The 18,997-nt window shown below is 35.7% G+C and overlaps 1 protein-coding gene across 1 annotated transcript in view; it reads left to right on the top strand.

Annotated features, from left to right (window-relative positions):
- ADAM10 (ADAM metallopeptidase domain 10) overlaps positions 1-18,997 on the top strand; it is a 138,257-nt gene that overhangs the window by 58,384 nt on the left and 60,876 nt on the right. The window contains 3 exon segments of the mRNA XM_030318087.1: positions 4,130-4,248; positions 6,238-6,324; positions 6,327-6,392. Coding sequence (XP_030173947.1) covers positions 4,130-4,248; positions 6,238-6,324; positions 6,327-6,392 — 272 coding nt within the window.

The following is an 18,997-nucleotide window of genomic DNA, read 5'->3' on the forward strand; positions in this document are numbered from 1 at the left end:
CTGGGTCATATTAGGAACATTAGGAACATATTAGGAACATATTAGGGTCATTCTAGGAACTTCTGATGAATCATCAAACTGTTTTTCCAGAGTATAATGACTTTATAAGGCAGTGTTCACTATACTTTTTCTGGCCTTTGAGCCAAAAGTTTAAACAACTAAAAGCCAAGTTTTCAGATAGTTTTTTATTCAGGGCTTATTGAGAAACTGGAAAGTAGAATGTATTTATTATTATTTTGTATTATGTTTAATACAGAGGTGGCAAAGAATTTATAATTCATAGAAATATTAAAATAGCATAAAGATATATATTAAACAGATGGTAGTAGAATTAAAATTAAGGAATTTGAATTCAGTGGCTTAGTTAATGGAATAAATTATGCCCAGCTTCTGATTATTTATTCATAGTTAATCTGTTTCATAGATTGTGACAAACTTTAACTCAATTTGGCTTCTATCTACCATTTGCCTGCCTTTCAGCCTCACTGTCATTCCGTTTCCTCTTTTGTTGATACATGCTTGATTTTTCAAAATATTTATTTATTTATTTATTTATTTATTTATTTATTTAGAGAGGGGGGAGAGAGAGAGAGAGAGAGAGTGTGTGTGTGTGTGTGTGTACATGTGCACATGTGAGCAGGGAAGGGGCAGAGAGAGAGAGAGAGAGAGAGAGAGAGAATCCCAAGCAGGCTCCTGTGGTATCAGCACAGAGCTTGATGTGGGGCTCGATCTCACGAACTGTGAGATCATGACCTGACTGACTATGCATGGGTAATTGAGAACTGATTTTATATACGATTTAGTCCAATTTAAATCAATATAGAGAATAATATTTTGTACATGTGAGATGATTTTCTTATGCTGTCAGTATCAGGGTTGGAAGGTACCTGCTTTAAGTGTTTTTTTTTTTTTTTTTTTTTTTTTAATTTTTAACGTTTATTTATTTTTGAGACAGAGAGAGACAGAGCATGAATGGGGGAGGGTCAGAGAGAGGGAGACACAGAATCTGAAACAGGCTCCAGGCTCTGAGCTGTGAGCACAGAGCCCGACGCGGGGCTCGAACTCACAGACCGCGAGATCATGACCTGAGCCGAAGTCGGCTGCTTAACCGACTGAGCCACCCAGGCGCCCCTAAGTGTTCTTAAATTCTATTACAACATCCCTCTATATTTGCTATGTGCTTAGACATTTTAAGTGATGTAGAACTATTTTTTAGGGGTAGGGAGTGTAGCATAGATTGTTCTTATATTGAACTTAAATGTCTTTCTGAAGCTTATATCTTCCCTTTTTTGCATATAGAATATGCTTTGTTTGTAACAGTTTTAGGGCATAACAGTTTTGCTGAATAATAAATCCTGAATGATAAATATATTAAGCCGTTGGACATTTAGTGTTTTAGTCTCTTTAACAAAAGTGTTCGTTTTCAGATAGTAATTGTACAGTGAATTAAAAATATATATAATGATAAGTTAATGGTTTTTCAGAGTACTGTGATCCTTTAAAAATAATGTATATATTTACACCTGCATATACATTCAAGAATTTCCTGTCAGTTAGCAAAAATAATCTTATGAAAAGACAATGTGCAGCAAGAATTCAGGCAGGATTCCTGTTTATTCACGATAGTCTATTTTTAACTTTGTTTGGCTTTGTTGATTATTTGGGGCAGGAGATTGAAAGCTTAAGGTTCTAAGGATGCTTTTCCTAGTGTAGAGTCCTTGAAACAACACCTGAGAAGCTTTAGGAGTGGTTTCGTGAGAGTTTTAGGCAAGTAAAAAAATGAGTACAACCTCAAAATAAAAGAGTGCCACAGTTGACATGAAATTAAAGAAAATATAAAGTTGAAAAAGGGACACTCTTTCTGAAGCTAATAAGTATACTGTGTTGACCATATTTACTTGAAAAGTGAGTTTTTTCTTTACAATAAATTTTATTAAAGTATAATTTACATTTTTTTAAAGTATATGTGCTGCCAAAGTGAGCATGAAGTATAATTTACATAAAATAAAATACACAGTTGGCCCTTGAACAGTGTGGGGGTTGGGACACCAACCCTCCCATGCAGTCAAAAACCCATGTACACCTTTGACTCCCCCAATACTTAACTACTGATAGCCTCTTGTTGACTGGAAGCCTTACTGATTATATACACTGTTGATGAACACATATTTTGTATGTCATATGTATTCTTAAAGTAAGCTAGAGAAAAAATGTTATTAAGAAAGCAGTACAGGGGCGCCTGGGTGGCGCAGTCGGTTAAGCGTCCGACTTCAGCCAGGTCACGATCTCGCGGTCCGGGAGTTCGAGCCCCGCGTCGGGCTCTGGGCTGATGGCTCGGAGCCTGGAGCCTGTTTCCGATTCTGTGTCTCCCTCTCTCTCTGCCCCTCCCCCGTTCATGCTCTGTCTCTCTCTGTCTCAAAAATAAATAAACCTTGAAAAAAAAATTTAAAAAAAAAAAAAGAAAGCAGTACAGTACTGTATTTATGGAAAAAATTCTATGTATAAGTGGACCCAGACACTTCAAACCCATGTTGTTCAAAGGTCAACAGTACTCATTTCATGTGTATAGTGTGAGTTAGGTTTTGACAAATTTATATACTTGTGTAACTGCCATTCAAATTAAGATATAGAACCTGTTCATCATAGCAAAAAGTTCCTTCATCTGCCTTTACCCTTAGTGTCTCTCTACCCCAGGCAACCACCAGTCCACTTTCTGTATAGATAGCTTTTTGCCTATTCTAGATTACATATATATGGACTTAACACTATATATGTTCTTTTATGTCTTCACAAAAGTGTGTATTTTTTAGTAGCTTGATATTTTTTATTGCTGAGTAGTTTGCCATTGTATGAATAAGTCACAGTCTTTATCTCTTTACTTGTTGATAGACATTTGGGTTATTTCCAGTTTTGGTCTATTACAAAACTGCTATGGGCATTTGTGTCCAATTTGTTTTTATGGACTTTTGCTTTCATTTCTCTTGGGATAGAATTGTGGGTCAGAGGGTTTTCATATGTTTAACTTAAAAAAAAGTGCCAGTTTTCCAAAGTGATTTCACCATTTTGTACTTCTACCAGCCATGTGGGAGAGTTCTAGTTACTCCATATCCTACTAACATTTGGCACTTGCTAATTGAACACTTTAGTTCAGATTCATTGAGTAGAAATTGTGCTATGTGCAGACTTTTATGACAGTTATAAAAGAGACTTGATATACTTTTAAGAGTTTAGTAATGATAGCTAATTAGTTGCCATTTATTATACATCTCCTATGTGCCGGGTACTGTGTAGCCCTTAAAAAAGTTTTCCAAGATAGAATGTATTATCTTCATTTGACAGACTGCAATCCTTGGCTAGTAGATTTTAGACATAAGATTTGATTTCAAGTTTGACTCAACCCTAGATTCTTTATTTTCACCTCAATATTTTGGTCTTTCTTGTTAGTCTATAGAGGACAATTGAGTATGATTTCAGCTAATATCATGGTCTTTTGGGCTTCTCAAATTGAACGGAGGAAGATCTAATGACAGAAGAATTAAAAGTCCCAAGGAAAAAATAAGAGTTGAAAGCTGTGCTTTTGTATGTGTGTGCGTGCGTGTGTGTGTGTGTGTTGTGTGTGTGTGTGTGTGTGTGTGTGTGTGTGTAAGAGAAAGAGCATGCATACTTGCTTTTCTGAGAAGTCATTAATGTAGGTGCCAGTTTTTAATGTATTATTTTAGTTGTGAAGAGTAGGGGGAAATGGCAACATTGAAGAATAACTAAAGAGAGAAGGCAGGTAGTGGTGAATAATAGTAATTGGGTCTAGAAACGTGTTTTTATGTCCAAGCAACTTAGTTGCTGTTGGAATGAACTTGTTTTTACCACGTAGGAATCAGCCTATAGACACATTCATTCTTTAATATCCTAAACAGTTACTGTTTAATTGAATATAATTTAGATTTGTGTCGTAACAACTAGATTGAATTTTAGAGCAAAATTTTTATAAGAGAAATCTTGGACAGTATATTTCCCAAGTAGACAAATTGTGTGAAACAGTTTATATTTTGCAGACCAAAAATTTAACCAAAAAAATGTTTAAAATTTAGGTCCTTTTAATTTCATTTTTTCCCGTTTCTTCTCTGTTTTGCAGACATTTCAACCTACGGATGAAGAGGGATACATCCCTTTTCAGTAATGAATTTAAAGTAGAAACATCAAATAAAGTACTTGATTATGATACCTCTCATATTTACACTGGACATATTTATGGTAAGTTGAACCTTAGTAGAATTCCTTTCTTCAGTTTTTTCTACACAAGGAAACACATGTATTTTGAGGTATAGACATATATTTCAGAAAGGTGGGAATGAAAAACCAAGAGCACACTTTACACACTGTATGTTAGCCAATTTGCCGATAAATTATATTTAGAAAACAAAAAACAGAAAGGTGGGAGAGAGATCCTGAGGAGATTTGTAGATTTAAGTATATCATGAAGGATAATGGTCTTTGAAGAATGAAGTAACCCTTGGATCTATCTTTTCATGTATTTTTAATATTGAATTATATAGTGCCTCGTTTCTGAAAGGTATGATGTTTTGATTCTCAGTACCTACAAACTGTTAGTTTGAAAAAATTTTTTAATGGCTTTTATAATTTTCTAATCTTTCAAGCAAGAAATTGGATGTGTTTTATAAGAAAAGAGGAAAAATCTAAAGGAAAACTGTGAAGATCATCTTAACAGCCAAAAATAATGTGATAAAGTTATGCATAGGAAAATCCATTCAGGGCCTTCCTTTCTCAGAATTTGTTTGCTATGTTTACAGTTCTAGCAAATTTCTCTTACTACAGCTGATTAAAAAGGTACTGTGGGGATGGGGAGCACACTTCACCCAAGAGAAAGTTACATTTGACAGTTTAGTAGTGTGGGAAAAACAGTCAAAGTCTTCTGGAGGGATTAGAGAGGATCAAAGTAGTATTATAATTGTATATTGATAAATAAGGTAACTCTCTGTTATTAAGACAGTTGACTGAAAGTTAAATTTCATTTCTATGTAATAGATTTCTGCTCAAAATCATAACGTTATGAAAAATTAAGTTTTTAAAACTGTTTCTAATTTTTTTTATTATGCCAGACAAATGAGGCATTTCTATACTTACAAATTCTCACTTGTAGATGAAACTTGGTTAATGAAAGTTTTTTGTACTCTTTAATTTTGTAAACAAAGGAAAGTGTTTTTCTGTCAGTCTAGACTTTCAGTTTCAAACTATAGTTTTCTACTATTCCCTATTCCCTATTTATCTTTCTGAGAAGATAACTTAGTGTCTGCAATTCTTTGCTAGGCGATGGCTAAGAAAAGTACAAGACTAATAAATAAGTTTGCAGATAGAAATCATGTCATTTAAAATACCAGTGTCTTGGGTTCTTAGCTTTAGTCCTTAGTTAATTCACAGTCAGTTAATTAATGTTAATCTACAGTTTAGAAATTGTGGAAAGCCTGATACTTATTTTAGTGAGAAAATATTAACAGGTAAATTTAACTTTTAAGCACCATCTTCCTACTTCCACTTATTTTTGTCATGTGATGGTTGGTGCTCAGCTTTTCTTTGTGAATATCTCAGAATACCTTTTTTTTTTATCCCATATTTTCTTTCACTAGAGAAGTATAATTGATGGGACAGTATTACAAATCTAGTATCTTAAAAAGTATTATTGGATTACTTTTTGTTCAAACTACTTCTGAAATATTTGAGACTTTCTTATTTAAAAAATGTATTTATAAAAAAAGGATGCCAAAAGTCTCAAGCAGATTATATCAGGTGGGAAAAGAACTTTTTGCTTATGTAATTAGAGCAAAAACCCAAAAGATTATTTAATATCTTTATTTTGAAAGTACATATTGTATCAGTGGATCTGCTTGCCTCTTTCTGAGTTTGAGTTAATGTAACAATTATTTATTGAGTGACTGTTGAATGCTTGCCAGGCACTATGCTTAGGTGCTGGGAATATGATTGCCAAGGAGAGATAGATGTTCTATTTCTGATTGTTGTTGTCTAGTTAACTGTTTAGATTTTAACTAAGTACTAGTTGCTGTTCACATCTCAGATTCAGCTTGATATATTTTATGTGAAAATTAGTTTCCCCAATAAATTTGTATTCACATTTTTAAAATGTATAAGAATGGCTTTTTAAAGGAGAATGAATTTAACATTTACCTGCAAATTAACTTTTCAAGAGTTTGTTCCTTTCATTAATAGGTGAAGAAGGAAGTTTAAGCCATGGGTCTGTTATTGATGGAAGATTTGAAGGATTCATCCAGACTCGTGGTGGCACATTTTATGTTGAGAGCAGAGAGATATTAAAGACCGAACTCTACCTTTTCATTCTGTCATTTATCATGAAGATGATATTAGTAAGTACTTAAATTTTATCAAGTAGCCTTTCGCAAAGAGGCATATAAATAGTTAAACGTATGTGAGACATACAAAGTCTGAGGTGAAAATAGTTTCACAGCCAAAGTCTCAACTTAATGAAAAATAGATCTATTATAAAGAGGTGATTTCCTTGTCAGTCCATGCCGTTCCTACTTTGTTGATATGATACAACCAATTCTATATGAACTATGAGTCAACAACACTGATTGAACTGGAAATTCTATATTCTGGTATCAGCCGGTCATTTAATGCTATAATGCCTTTGTGTGTGTGGCCTACTGAAGTATCATTATCTTCTTATGTAAATTTCAAGGTGGATATTTGTATAGTGTTTAAGGAATATTTAGGTATTTGGTAATGTCTAAATCCTTTGAATATTTCTTTTGGAATCTTGAAATAATGATTTCACTTTAGCTTGGTAAGACTGAAGGTTTAACATGTTAGATTTTGTCCTCTACCATGGTCTTTATATGATGGTAATTTGTCAGGAGAGTCCTTGTTTTACATTTTCAGAGTAGAAAATGTACTTAGACTTCTCCTTTTAATTTTACCATTGTCCATATATTCATGGTCATCTAATCACAAGAATGCTTTCATGAAATAATGCAGAAATACATTCCTGTAATTTATAATGCCTCTTGAATACTTATATTTTATTTTTGACTATAATTAGACTAGCCTCTTAATTTTTGCCTATTTTCCTAACTTGGTACCTTCCTTCTGGCTTCGTTTTCCATTCTACAGCCAGAAATTTATTATCAACAATTTCATTCTCACTCCTAATAATGTATTGGAAAGCCTAACCATCTTGACTTTCTGCTCTATCAGCTCTGACAGTTTCCATACTTTTTCAGTCTCTCCAGCTGCTTGTTATCGCTGATGCTGGATTGTTACAGAAAATAGCATAATTATTCTAGATGGGATGCATTTATGACTTTAGCTACTTGCTAACTCACAAATTCATTAATGCTACTTGGCTATATTTTTATTCATCCCTCTTTGATTCCTTTTCCAGTTCTCCCTCCTGGTATTTCAGACGCTTCTCAAGCTCTAAGCTACAGTCCTCTTCACATGTTGGAATATGAATTCCTCTGCCTTCCTTTCTTCCAACAGAATTACGATATACTTGATTTGTGTGTTACTTTGTAATTTTTTAGTAATTTAATCTTCTTGCAGGTTCCCTTTTCTATCAGGGTATATAAATTCTTCAGCTGTGGTTTCTGTTTCTTTTGCTCCTTAAACATACCAAATATTATTTAATCTCTGGAGCAGATTATTTATAGATAGTTAATGAAATCTTGAAACATTTTCCTTATAATTTCTCAAAATCAAACAAGACCTTTTGGGAAAGGAGGGAGAGGAAGAGAATAATGGACAGATTTTGAACTCATGTTTTTAATTGTGTTATAATCAAATGTTATCCTTTGCTGATTTATACTTCCCCATAAGCACCCTATACTGTGTTTGTTCTGCCTTTTATGATTTCTGTTATTGCATCTTCTCTCTCATTTCCCTCCTCTTTTCTGTTTGTATGTAGGTTAAGCATATTCTGCTCTTTTTTTGCACTTTTATTTCTTCCTGTCCTATAATTGCATTTTTCCCCTTTGCATCTTACAGTAACTTCCAAATATCTTCCTTTATGTCAACCTTTCTTTTTCCCCAAAGATAATGAGTTAGCTTGTAGGATCAGTGAAATTGGATGTGACTGAGTTTTCTATTCTTTTTTGGCATTTAACTTTACCATTGGTTTCAGCTCTTATTTTTTATTTATCCAATTAAAATATATGTTCATGCCTTTTCACATTCTTTTTATTATATACCAATAGTGGGATTAGAGCTTACAAATAGTAATGTCAAGAGTGATTTTGTTCGAATGTTTTCAACCATTTAAAAATGTAAAAACTTTCCTTAGCTTGCATGCCAAACCAAAGGACTGAGGTGTGCAGCAGCCTGTAGTTAGCTTACTCCTTTTCTACAGGACAGATCATTCACTTTTAATTGGCTCTCTTTTTTTAATGTTTATTTATTTTTTGAGAGAGAAAGAGAAAATGAAAGGGGGGGGGCAGAGAGAGAGAGAGAGAGAGAGAGGGAGAGAGAGAGAGGGAGACACAGAATCTGAACCAGGCTGTGAGCTGTCAGCACAGAGCCCAACACGGGCTCGAACCCACAAACTGTGAGATCATGACCTGAGCGGAAGTCTGACCCTTAACAGAGTGAGCCACCCCAGGTGCCCTTCCCTTTTAATTGAGTCTTTAACCTTTCTGAAGTAGAATAATTAGGTTATAGTACTAATAATAGTAGTAAGAACAGTTATTACTGTTTAATGTATGCCTGGTGCTTTATAAAGTTTTTTTGCTTGCATTATTTCATTAATCCTCATAATTACACTATCAAGTATAATAGGCACACATAGTCCCCTCTCCACAACTTTATATATGAAGAAACTTAAGGCTTAGAAAACATGTCACTTTATTATGGATCTTGAATTCTTAACCGTGTGCTTTTCTGCTTCACTCAAGGGAAAAAACTGTCAATTCTAACATTACTCCAAGGATTTCTGGGGCTTTTCTGAAATCTGTAAGCCGCTCTAAAATGACACATTTGCAACTTTTGTGGTTATAAGCCAGATTCTCTCCTCAATATATTTAGCAAAGGATATTCTAACTTTATGACTAATTAAAAGGGAAAGATTGGGGCGCCTGGGTGGCTCAGTTGGTTAAGCATCTGACTTCAGCTCAGGTCATGATCTCGCGGTCCGTGAGTTTGAGCCCCGTGTCGGGCTCTGTGCTGACAGCTCAGAGCCTGGAGCCTGCTTCCGGTTCTGTGTCTCCCTCTCTTTCTGCCCCTCCCCCGTTCATGTTCTGTCTCTCTCTGTCTCAAAAATAAATAAACGTTAAAAAAATAATAATTAAAAAAAAATAAAAGGGAAAGATTTTCCTTTAATGTATGTTATTATTTTCATAGAATTTTCTTAAGTCCTAATAATTTATTTTCACAACTTAATTACTATGTGATTGTTTAGATCACTGTGTACATGCTTGAGTGAACTTAGTGTCCGTGTGTCCGTGTGTGTGTGTGTTATTCTCAGCAGAAGTAAATGACCTGTGAGGTATACCACCTTTGGGTATACCAACTTTGGGTAGGCATTCTGATGAGAATTTGGTTACTCTTCTTTTAATACTGTTTTTGCACCTGTTGGCATAAATCTATGAAGCCACCATGGAGAATGATATTGCTGTTCTGGAGAACCTTAGGGAATGGCTTCTGAGGTGGTACAAGAACATAGGCACAGTTTTCAGTGAAAATATTTAGTAACTTCTCCAGTCGCTTTGATACTCAGATGTGGTGGTGATAACCACATGTATTTATCATCTTAAATTCACACTTGTTCAATTCTGTACTTAGTAGTAAAAAGCACTTTCTTCTAGTACATAGAAGTGTGAACAGTTATGACAAGGGTCAGAGTACCACTTAATCCCTTGTTCATGGCTTGTAAATTTGTAAATTAGATAATCTGCATAAGCAGTCTTGCTTTCTTGCCTATTTATATTCAGACATTACACTAAGAATTCATTGATGTCACTGTTTTTGGTTTCAGCAGCTTAGGGAGTGTTAGAATGTGGATTTAAAGGTGGCCTTGTAGATCATCTAGTTAAAACGGTTTCAGGGTTTAATTCATTTGGTCAGGATCATACAAGTTAGTGACAGACGTGGTAGGGAGAAAGCACAAGAGGTAATGTGTCAGAGAACTGAGGCATGCCATGTGTATGAGAGTGGAGTAGAAGGGAAATCAAGATGATGCACTAGAATAGCTTTGTGACCTTATGGGAAGGTCTTACTTTTTTTATGCAAGTAAATAGGTCTCAGTTTCTATGTATAAAATGAGGGCATTAGACCAGATCTTTAATATCCCTTATCTCTTCTAAAATTGGATGATATCTAACTACTTTTTCTGTAGAGCTGGAAATATTTTTGATTTTGCTGATTATCAAATGAGTATTGAAAATTACATTTTTGCCTGTAAATGAAGTAGAAGTGTGTCCACTGCCATTAACATTTTTCTTTTAAACGGTTGTATAATATTCTGTTGTTTCATTGGTGAATGTATTGTTTAGCAACCCATCAACTACATGGACATTTAAATTCTTCCCCCCTTTTTACTATTAAACATTGCTGTGGTATACATTATCTTCAAAACTGATTATATGTAATGTATACTATTTGATAGTTTTTTGGCATTTGTGTACATCTGGGAAACTATTACCATAGTCAAGATAGTGTATGTATCCATTTCCCCCCAAAATCTTCCTCCTACTCAGTGTAGTCCTTCTCTTCTCAACCCTTTTTTCCTCAGGCACTAAACTGCAGGCTAGTTTTCATTTTGTAGAATTTTATGTAAGTGTGATTTTATATTATGTACTCTTTTTTTTTTTTAAGTTTATTTATTTTTGAGAGAGAGAGAGAGAGAGAAAGCACATGCTCATGAGTGGGGGAGGGACAGAGGGAGAGGGAGAGAGAGGATCTCAAGCAGGATCTCTGCACAGAGCCTGACATGGGGCTTGAAGTCATGAACCACGAAGTCATGACCCGAGCCAAAATCAGGAGTCAGATGCTTACCTGGCTGGGCCACCCAGGTGCTCCTGTATTATGTACTCTTAAAAAAAAAAATCTGACTTCTTTAATTTAGCACAATTTTTTTGAGATTCATCTATGTTTTTGTGTATATTAATAGTGCATTACTTTTTATTGATGAGTAGTATTTCATTGTATGGATGTTTATGCATTCACCTGTCAATGGACATTTGGGTTGTTTCTAGTTTTGGATTATTAAAAATAAAAACTCTAAAGCTTTTGATAGTAGCCCATCAACTACTGATTGATTAAACATCATTTTACATATGATAAATTTGAAAAAAGACAAGAGGATGAAATATATACTAAGGACTTTTAAATGCCTTAGTCTGTTACCTGAGCTCTAGAAAGGAGACATTTTGGAAACTTAAGATGAACCTTGTGGAAGCAAGAGAACAGAAGAAACACTGATCTTATAGATTCTTTTTTCCCCAAACCAACACTCATCCTTCGAAATGCAGTTCAGAAATAATATTTCTAGAAGTCTTTTCTGGCCCGTCAGTTCTGGGTGTCCTCTACTGCCATTTATGTATCGGTGAGTTGTTGCTGTGTTTTGAATCCAGCAGTTTACAGGTCAGTGGTCCATATGATTGACCTCTGAGAAGAGGCATGGAAGGAAGACAGCTGTTGACTGGATGAGTAATTAAATTCAACCAATATTTAACTGTTTATGAACTGTGGATAATTGCGGCACACTTAACACTTGGTGAATTTAAATGGATTCTTGTTTATATATGTCTAATATCCCAGCTAGACTGTAAGTTCTTTGAGGATGTGTACTCTGTATCTATTTATTCTGTATTGCTGATGTTTGGTAACTTAATAGTTTTTTTTTTTTTTTCTCATTACTTGTTTTGTAAAGAAATTGACGCAATGAAAAAATAACACTGACATACAATTAGGAAATTTATGTGCATACACGCCCTCATTTTGAACAGGTTCTATTTTATGTGAATCTGTAAAGTAGTTAGGGATTAGAGCACACCTTCATGTAGAAACAGTTTTAAGTTGCAGACAGTTCCTAGTTATTGCGGATGGAATGAAGGCCAAAAGGAGGTATTGGAGTCAGCAGTTTATAGGTGTTTGGTTAATGGATGACCTTTGAAGAGGAATGGAAACCAGCTGCTGACTGAAAAATTAAATTCAACAAATGTTTATTGATTTGTGAATGTATAGGAAGGATTAAGACTTCAAAAGAAAATCCTTCAGGGGAATTTCCAGTCAGTAATATCGTCAGAATGTGATAAATGCTTAAGCAAAATGTCATCAGAGTATGAGGGTAGTGCACACTGAGGGAGCCTTAGGGATCCTTAGGAATACTTCTTAGGAGAGATGGCATTTGACTTGAACCTTGACATAGGGTAGACTTTTGGCTGTTAGAGAAAAGAATCTCTGAAGACAGGAGAAAGGTAGCTATTACTCTGGCTGATAATATTTGTTTTTAGCTACCACAGCTCAGGGACTTCAGAAAAGAAATGAAACTGGCATCTTCCTTGGCCTGGACTCATCCATTTTCTCTATCCCAGACTGAATAAATGGAAATAATGGTCATGTTGATTCAGTATGTTACAGGTTTTCAATACACGTTTCAGTTGTAAGTTTTACAGGTTTAATGATTAATTATTTTAAAAATTTGAGTGTGGTTGACACATGATTATTTATTAACATGATTTGAGTGCCTAATTTGTATAAGATAGTTTGAGATCCTGTGGACACAGAGGGTCTTATCCTAATGCACCTTAGAGTCTAGTGATTCTCTTTATAATTGATCAGAATAATAGAGCAACAATTCTCCTACTGACCTGATGCCCATGATCTGCTTGGCTCCCAACACTAACCCTTTCTTCTTAAAAACCAGGGATGGGGAAGGACATGCTTGTCTCAGCTTCCCATCTCTGTTTCCTGGGAGATGAGTATTGTGAGTATATGTGGAAAAGGGGACCATCTTCAGCTTCCTCTCCTTCCCAGGGACAGTCATACTATGCCTTTCTTCCCGTGCTGTCCCCACCCTCCCCAAATAGAAACTGGATGTGGAGAATGGGGACAGGGTGTTTGGGAGAAAGGGACTCCTATCCCCTGGAGTTAGAAGAAAGGACATTTGGGGTGTGTCCTAGCTCTTCCTTTATTCCTCCAAACTCCTCCTCTGTTCTAAAATAAAATAAAATAATAAATAAAATAATAAAATAATAGCCTACTTTCCCTTTTTACTCTCCATCAGTGAATCCTGTTGGTTTTTGGCAACTTTAGGAATAAATGGCATTTTTGTGGGCAAGAACCCTACCCACCTACCCTCCAGATATTAACAAAACAGCTTTTTGTTCATTGTCTGTCTGTGGAGTCCGTCTGTTTAAACTCAATTAATACAATAAAAATTAGATTATTTCATTGGATTTGGTAATTATAGCATGTTAATGGAGAGATTACACCAAATATTTTGACTGTTAGAGTCATCTCATAGGCAAGACCTTGGTTTTGCAGTCACATTTATTTTTTTTTCTTTTAAAGTTTATTTATTTTGAGAGAGAGAGAGAGGAATGCATGTCCTCACACACCAGCACATGTGCAGGAGAGGGGCAGAGAGAATCCCAAGCAGACTCCGTGCTATCAGCGATCATGCGGGACTTGATCTCACTAACTATGATCATGACCTGAGCTGAAACCAAGTGTTTGAGGCCTAACCGACTGAGGCATCCCTGCAGTCAAAATTCTAAGTCAGTCCACAGTGAGGTGGGGGAAGCCTTACTGGACTAGTGAGGATGCAAGGTCTACTCTAGTTAGGATGCAGTAAAGCAGTGGGTGTTTTATGTACCAGTTCTGTTGGACAGAGAATCTGAACAGTAAATATTTCCCTCTTCCTGGAGTGGATGGTTGAGAGTTAACTGGAACTGTTTCCTGCTTGAGGTAGTATCACAATATATGTATTATTTATATTTGTCCCTCCTACAGCAAAACAAAAGCAAGAGTTTGGCATGCAAAGACTGGAAGAAAGGCAATAGATTTAAAGCTGGATCTTTGTTTTAAATAGGCTGAATATTCTACACCAATGATTCCATTCTTTGTGAAGAATATGCTGTTTGGCCTTTTCAGGGGAACTACAGTGCATCCTATGATTTAGCATCACAATGAGGGCTTATTCATTAGTTGAACAAAGGCTTTTTCTAGAAATGGGAATTATATTGTCAGTAATTTTAGAGGGAAAATGTCATTGTCCATTTTCATAGTTAATGTGGTGACCAGGGAAAATAGGGTCTTTTAGAAGTTTTGAAAGTATGTAGGGAAAATTCTACACTTGATTCCTTTTTTTTTTTTCTGTTGGGGGCAGTTTTGTGCTGACAGGATTTGAAGCCTATGTAATATTGTTTTGTTGCTTTGGAAATATATTTTTTTACCCTAAATATCCAACTTTCAAAAAAGTATATCTCTAGTTGATGATATATAAATACAATTTATAAAGAAATAAAACACTATATTTTTCTTTAGATCTAATTCTTCATGTTTCTAATGTTTTAAAGTATGGTGTACTAAATAATAGTTTTATTATTTTCATTGTCCTATGGATTTATAAATAATAGGAGTTTTAGTATTGAGGTTTTTACTATATTTAGTAAAAAGGTATAGTATTTTAGTATTTAAATATTTTAAAGCCTGGGAACAATTATAATTTTCCCCATTGATATTAAGATCATAGTTTGCATAGTTTCAGCTGGCACGATCAGTTTATTGCTGCTGTTCATGTGGTAACGCAGTGAGTGCCTACAGTTAACTGGGTAAATAAGATTGAGAATGGACTCTGGAAATAAGTATCCATGCCAGGTAGCACAAGGAGCTGCTAGGAGTTACAGATTATGATTTTTGAGTGAGAATAGTCATAGTTACCAGTTTTTTTCTAGGCCTATTCATTTGCAGGGGTGTAGGTAGAAAGTTCATTTTAAACAGGATTGGTTGAGAGTTGGGATTGGGAAGGGAAAGGAAGTTTTAAGCCAATGCGGTGAAGTAATTATGATAATAATCGACTATTGGATTTAAGCTGAATAAACAGAAGAAAGAATATTCATAGATAGTGAGCAAGGTGGTAACATTGGTAGATGGAAAGTTTTTAGTGGTGTTGCAGGATTGTTGGAGGGAGTGTTGTGAAAAGACAGCTCATGGAAAGAAAGTAGGATGTGCAAGTTGAGACTGTAAATGGGTTTCACTTATTAGTAATGACAGGTTCAAAAGAATTATTATGTAAGTGAGAACTTCAGGTAGGAGAAGATCATTGGAGAAAAGGTTAGTGTACTGGAAGGATCATCAATATTAATGTTGGAATCACTAAGAATTATGTTGGGATGATGTTGGAGAGTGACAGTGAGTTAAGAGCTAAAAATAAGGAAATAAAGGGAAGTAGTGACCTGGGGGGCAGCAAATACCTATAATGAGTTAGAGTAGTTGGTGATATAGTCTCATGAGTATAAAAGCTGGGTTACAATGACAATAGTCCTTGAGGGTCCCAAGGCAGAAGGTGGTAGATAGTTGTGAGTGTTTAGAGACATGAGGGGCAGGGGAATGTCTTCCCTAAAACAGGAAGAGTTTTGGGTCCCCCCCTTGATTCTTGCTGGAGCCTGCCTGATGGAGTTGGACAGTGCTGCAGGAGTTTCTTGACTCTCCCAGGTGGTGGACCAGAGGAGGTGATTTTCTTAAACATAGATAGTCTCTTGATTCCAGCCATACAACTTATTGGAGGTGGGATGAGGCTGAGTGATCTTCCTATAGGCCGTCCTTTCACCCTGGGGAATAATGGCCTGCTAGGTGATGGTTGTGTTCTTAAGTTTCTACTGGCTTCCTTTCAACTGCTGCTGATGTTAGCCTATAGATGGTGTGCTATTATACTAGTATTTGCTTGACTTCTTTAAAATATATATTTTTTTAATATTTATTTTATTTTTGAGAGAGAGACAGTGTGAGTAGGGGAGGGGCGGAGAGAGGGGAGACACAGGATCCAAAGCAGGCTCCAGGCTCTGAGCTGTCAGCACAGAGCCTGATACGGGGCTTGAACTCACGAACCGCGAGATCATGATGTGAGCTGAAGTTGGACACTTAACCGACTGAGTCACCCAGGCGCCCCAATATGTGTTTGACTTCTGACTGTGGAGGAATGGTAGAAAGAAATCTACCCTAACATCAGCTACATGTATAGTGTCACAAATATGTATGTGTGGGTACACCTATGTATGTTTATTTATGTCTGTAAATATATTAGCTTTATGTATTTTATCAAATAGATGAGATGCCCTTTAGGCAGTACTTGTTTGCTTACCTTAACCTTTAAAAAAATTTTTTTTTAATGTTTATTTATTTTTGAGAGAGAGAGATGGAGTGTGAGCTGGGCAGGGGCAGAGAGAGAGGGAGACACAGAATCCGAAGCAGGCTCCAGGCTCTGAACTGTCAGCACAGAGCCCTACACGGGGCTTGAACTCACAAACCGCGAGATCATGACCTGAGCTGAACTTGGACGCTTAATCAACTGAGCCACCCAGGCACCCTTGTTTACCTTAATCTTAATGCTCAAATGCCGAGCATCAGTGGCAATGTATTGATGACAAGAGTGTCAATGTGTCTAGTATTATTAATATCTGGAAGTATTTTATGTTTTTATTGGGTTACTATATAATAGGGACTGCTGGGTTTATATAAATCAGACGTGTATATTCTTCTTTGGCTTCCCTTATTAAAGAAAATGATGTTACACTTTAAAACAGGGACATTTTTGTTTTGTATCTGAATTCAGTAAGATAATACATTAAATGCCATGCACATTTACTGGTTCAAATGTTTGGAAGTTTAAATTCTCTTTTCCAGAAATACTTTGTAGTAGCTCTTTTTTGCCTGTGTAGAAACAGATTAAAAATATATTTGTTAGTGTGTTTTGAATGGAGGTAAATCCCAATTCCTATCATGATCAGATTATTTTTGTTATTTCTCAAGTGTGAATAGTATCAAGCTAATCAAATGATTTATATCTTGAAGTATTTTAGTTGAACTAAATTATATATAATATATATATAAATTATATATAACAAAAATGTTATTTTGACATATGTATTATGTGGTGGACTTATAACCACATTGCTAACAAGCTTCACAGCTCTTTTGCTTTCTAAAACTGAAAATCTTGCATTGAGTAAATTTTGAAAAACTCTTTGAACAGTGATAATAGTACATTTCCCTAAGCATGTAAAATATTTTATCTGGATAGTATAGGATTTATGAGATTTATCTTTAGTTAAAAGATAGCATTATTACTGTACTGTATCAGTCTTCAACTTAACTATATGATGATTTTTTGGCAAGAGTTCTGACTGGGGATAAGTGAAAAGTAGTTATAAATGAAAACATTCAGAAAATGACAGTAAATACTAACACTGCTAAAGAATTTCTGATATCCTAGTCTAAGATTATTTTGGTACTGTTGGTGATTGGAAAAAATTGCTAAATGCCATTGGAAAGCAGGTATAAATGAATTGTTCTGTTCTCCTTGACAAACGTTTTCACCATGTATTAAGGCATTGCTAACTGCAGTACCAAATAGCTCCCATATTTAGTGACAAAATGCACTAAAAATTCATTAAACTGTGACAGTGTAATGTGAGTATTCCTTATTAGGCAGCTTTTCTTCAATAAGTAATTCAGGAATCTGGGATACTTTTAAAAAAAAAAAATGTTTACTTTTGAGAGAGAGAAGAGAGGGTAAATGAGAAGGGAAGGAGGCAGAGAGAAAGGTAGACACAGAATCCGAAGCAGACTCCAGGCTCTGAGCTGTCACCCAGATGCAGGGCTTGAACTCACAAACCGTGACCTGAGCGGGAGTTGGATGCTTAACCCACTGAGCCACCCAGGCGCCCCAAGAATCTGGGGTACTTTATTTCATGCTGTTCCCAGGTTATCTCCCAGGAGACATTCAGGTGAAAAGAGCATGGAGGATCCTGGTTAGTGCACTTCCCTACTGCTCACATTCCTTCAACTTGAACTTGGCTATATGTCCTACCTAACTTGGAACGGAGCTGGAGAATTCAGTCTGCCTTTGAACACAGGATAATGAGGACCTATTGGTCAATGGCTGCCAAACTAAGCCAAGAGTAAAAATGTTTATTATTTTTTTTAATGTTTATTTGCTGAGAGAAAGAGCTTGAGCTGGGGAGGGGCAGAGGTGGGGAGACAGAGGATCTGAAGCAGGCTCTGTGCTAACAGCAATGAAACCAATGTGGGGCTTGAATCCTAGAACCTGAGGTCATAACCTGAGCCGAAGTTGGATGCTCAACCAGATGCCCTGTAAAATTGTTTTTCAAGTAAAAATTTTGAATAGTTAAAAACTTTTTTATTGGTTAAGTGACATACTGATATGAAGGTTTTTTGGGAAGTTTATATATTTTAGTAAACACATTAGTCCCTCTGCCCCCATATTCTTTCTTTCATTCTTCCCTTTCCTCTTTCTTTCCTTTCCCTTCATTTTCTTTCTTCCCTCTCCTCCCCTTTCCTTCCCCTGCCTCCTGTCCTCTCCTCCTGTCCCTTCTCCTCCCCTCCCATCTTTTTTCCTTTCTTATTTCTTTCCTTTTCTTTTCTTTTACTTTTTCCTTTTTCGTTTCCTTTACCCTTTCCCTTTCCATTTCCCTTTCCCTTTCTTTTCCTTTCCTTTCCTTCTAGTAGTTGCATGGCATGCGGGATGGGGAGACCAGGGACATTTAGGGAAAGTTCACTTGAAAATTGATTGTAATGATTTGATCACAGTGTTTGTTTTTTGAAAGGCTAAGTTAAATAGTTTTTTATTTGGGAGTGGGGCCATCAGTGTTCCATGCTCATGTGTCTGTGCTCATGTCTGTGTGAGAGATAGCAATTTGGATTTGGCACTTATTAAGATGGTTTTAAGAAATATGATAAATCAGAACTATAGTTTAAAATAGTTCTTTTTTAAAAG

The sequence above is a fragment of the Lynx canadensis genome, chromosome B3 (genome assembly GCF_007474595.2).
Source record: "Lynx canadensis isolate LIC74 chromosome B3, mLynCan4.pri.v2, whole genome shotgun sequence".
Taxonomy (NCBI): Eukaryota; Metazoa; Chordata; class Mammalia; order Carnivora; family Felidae; genus Lynx; species Lynx canadensis.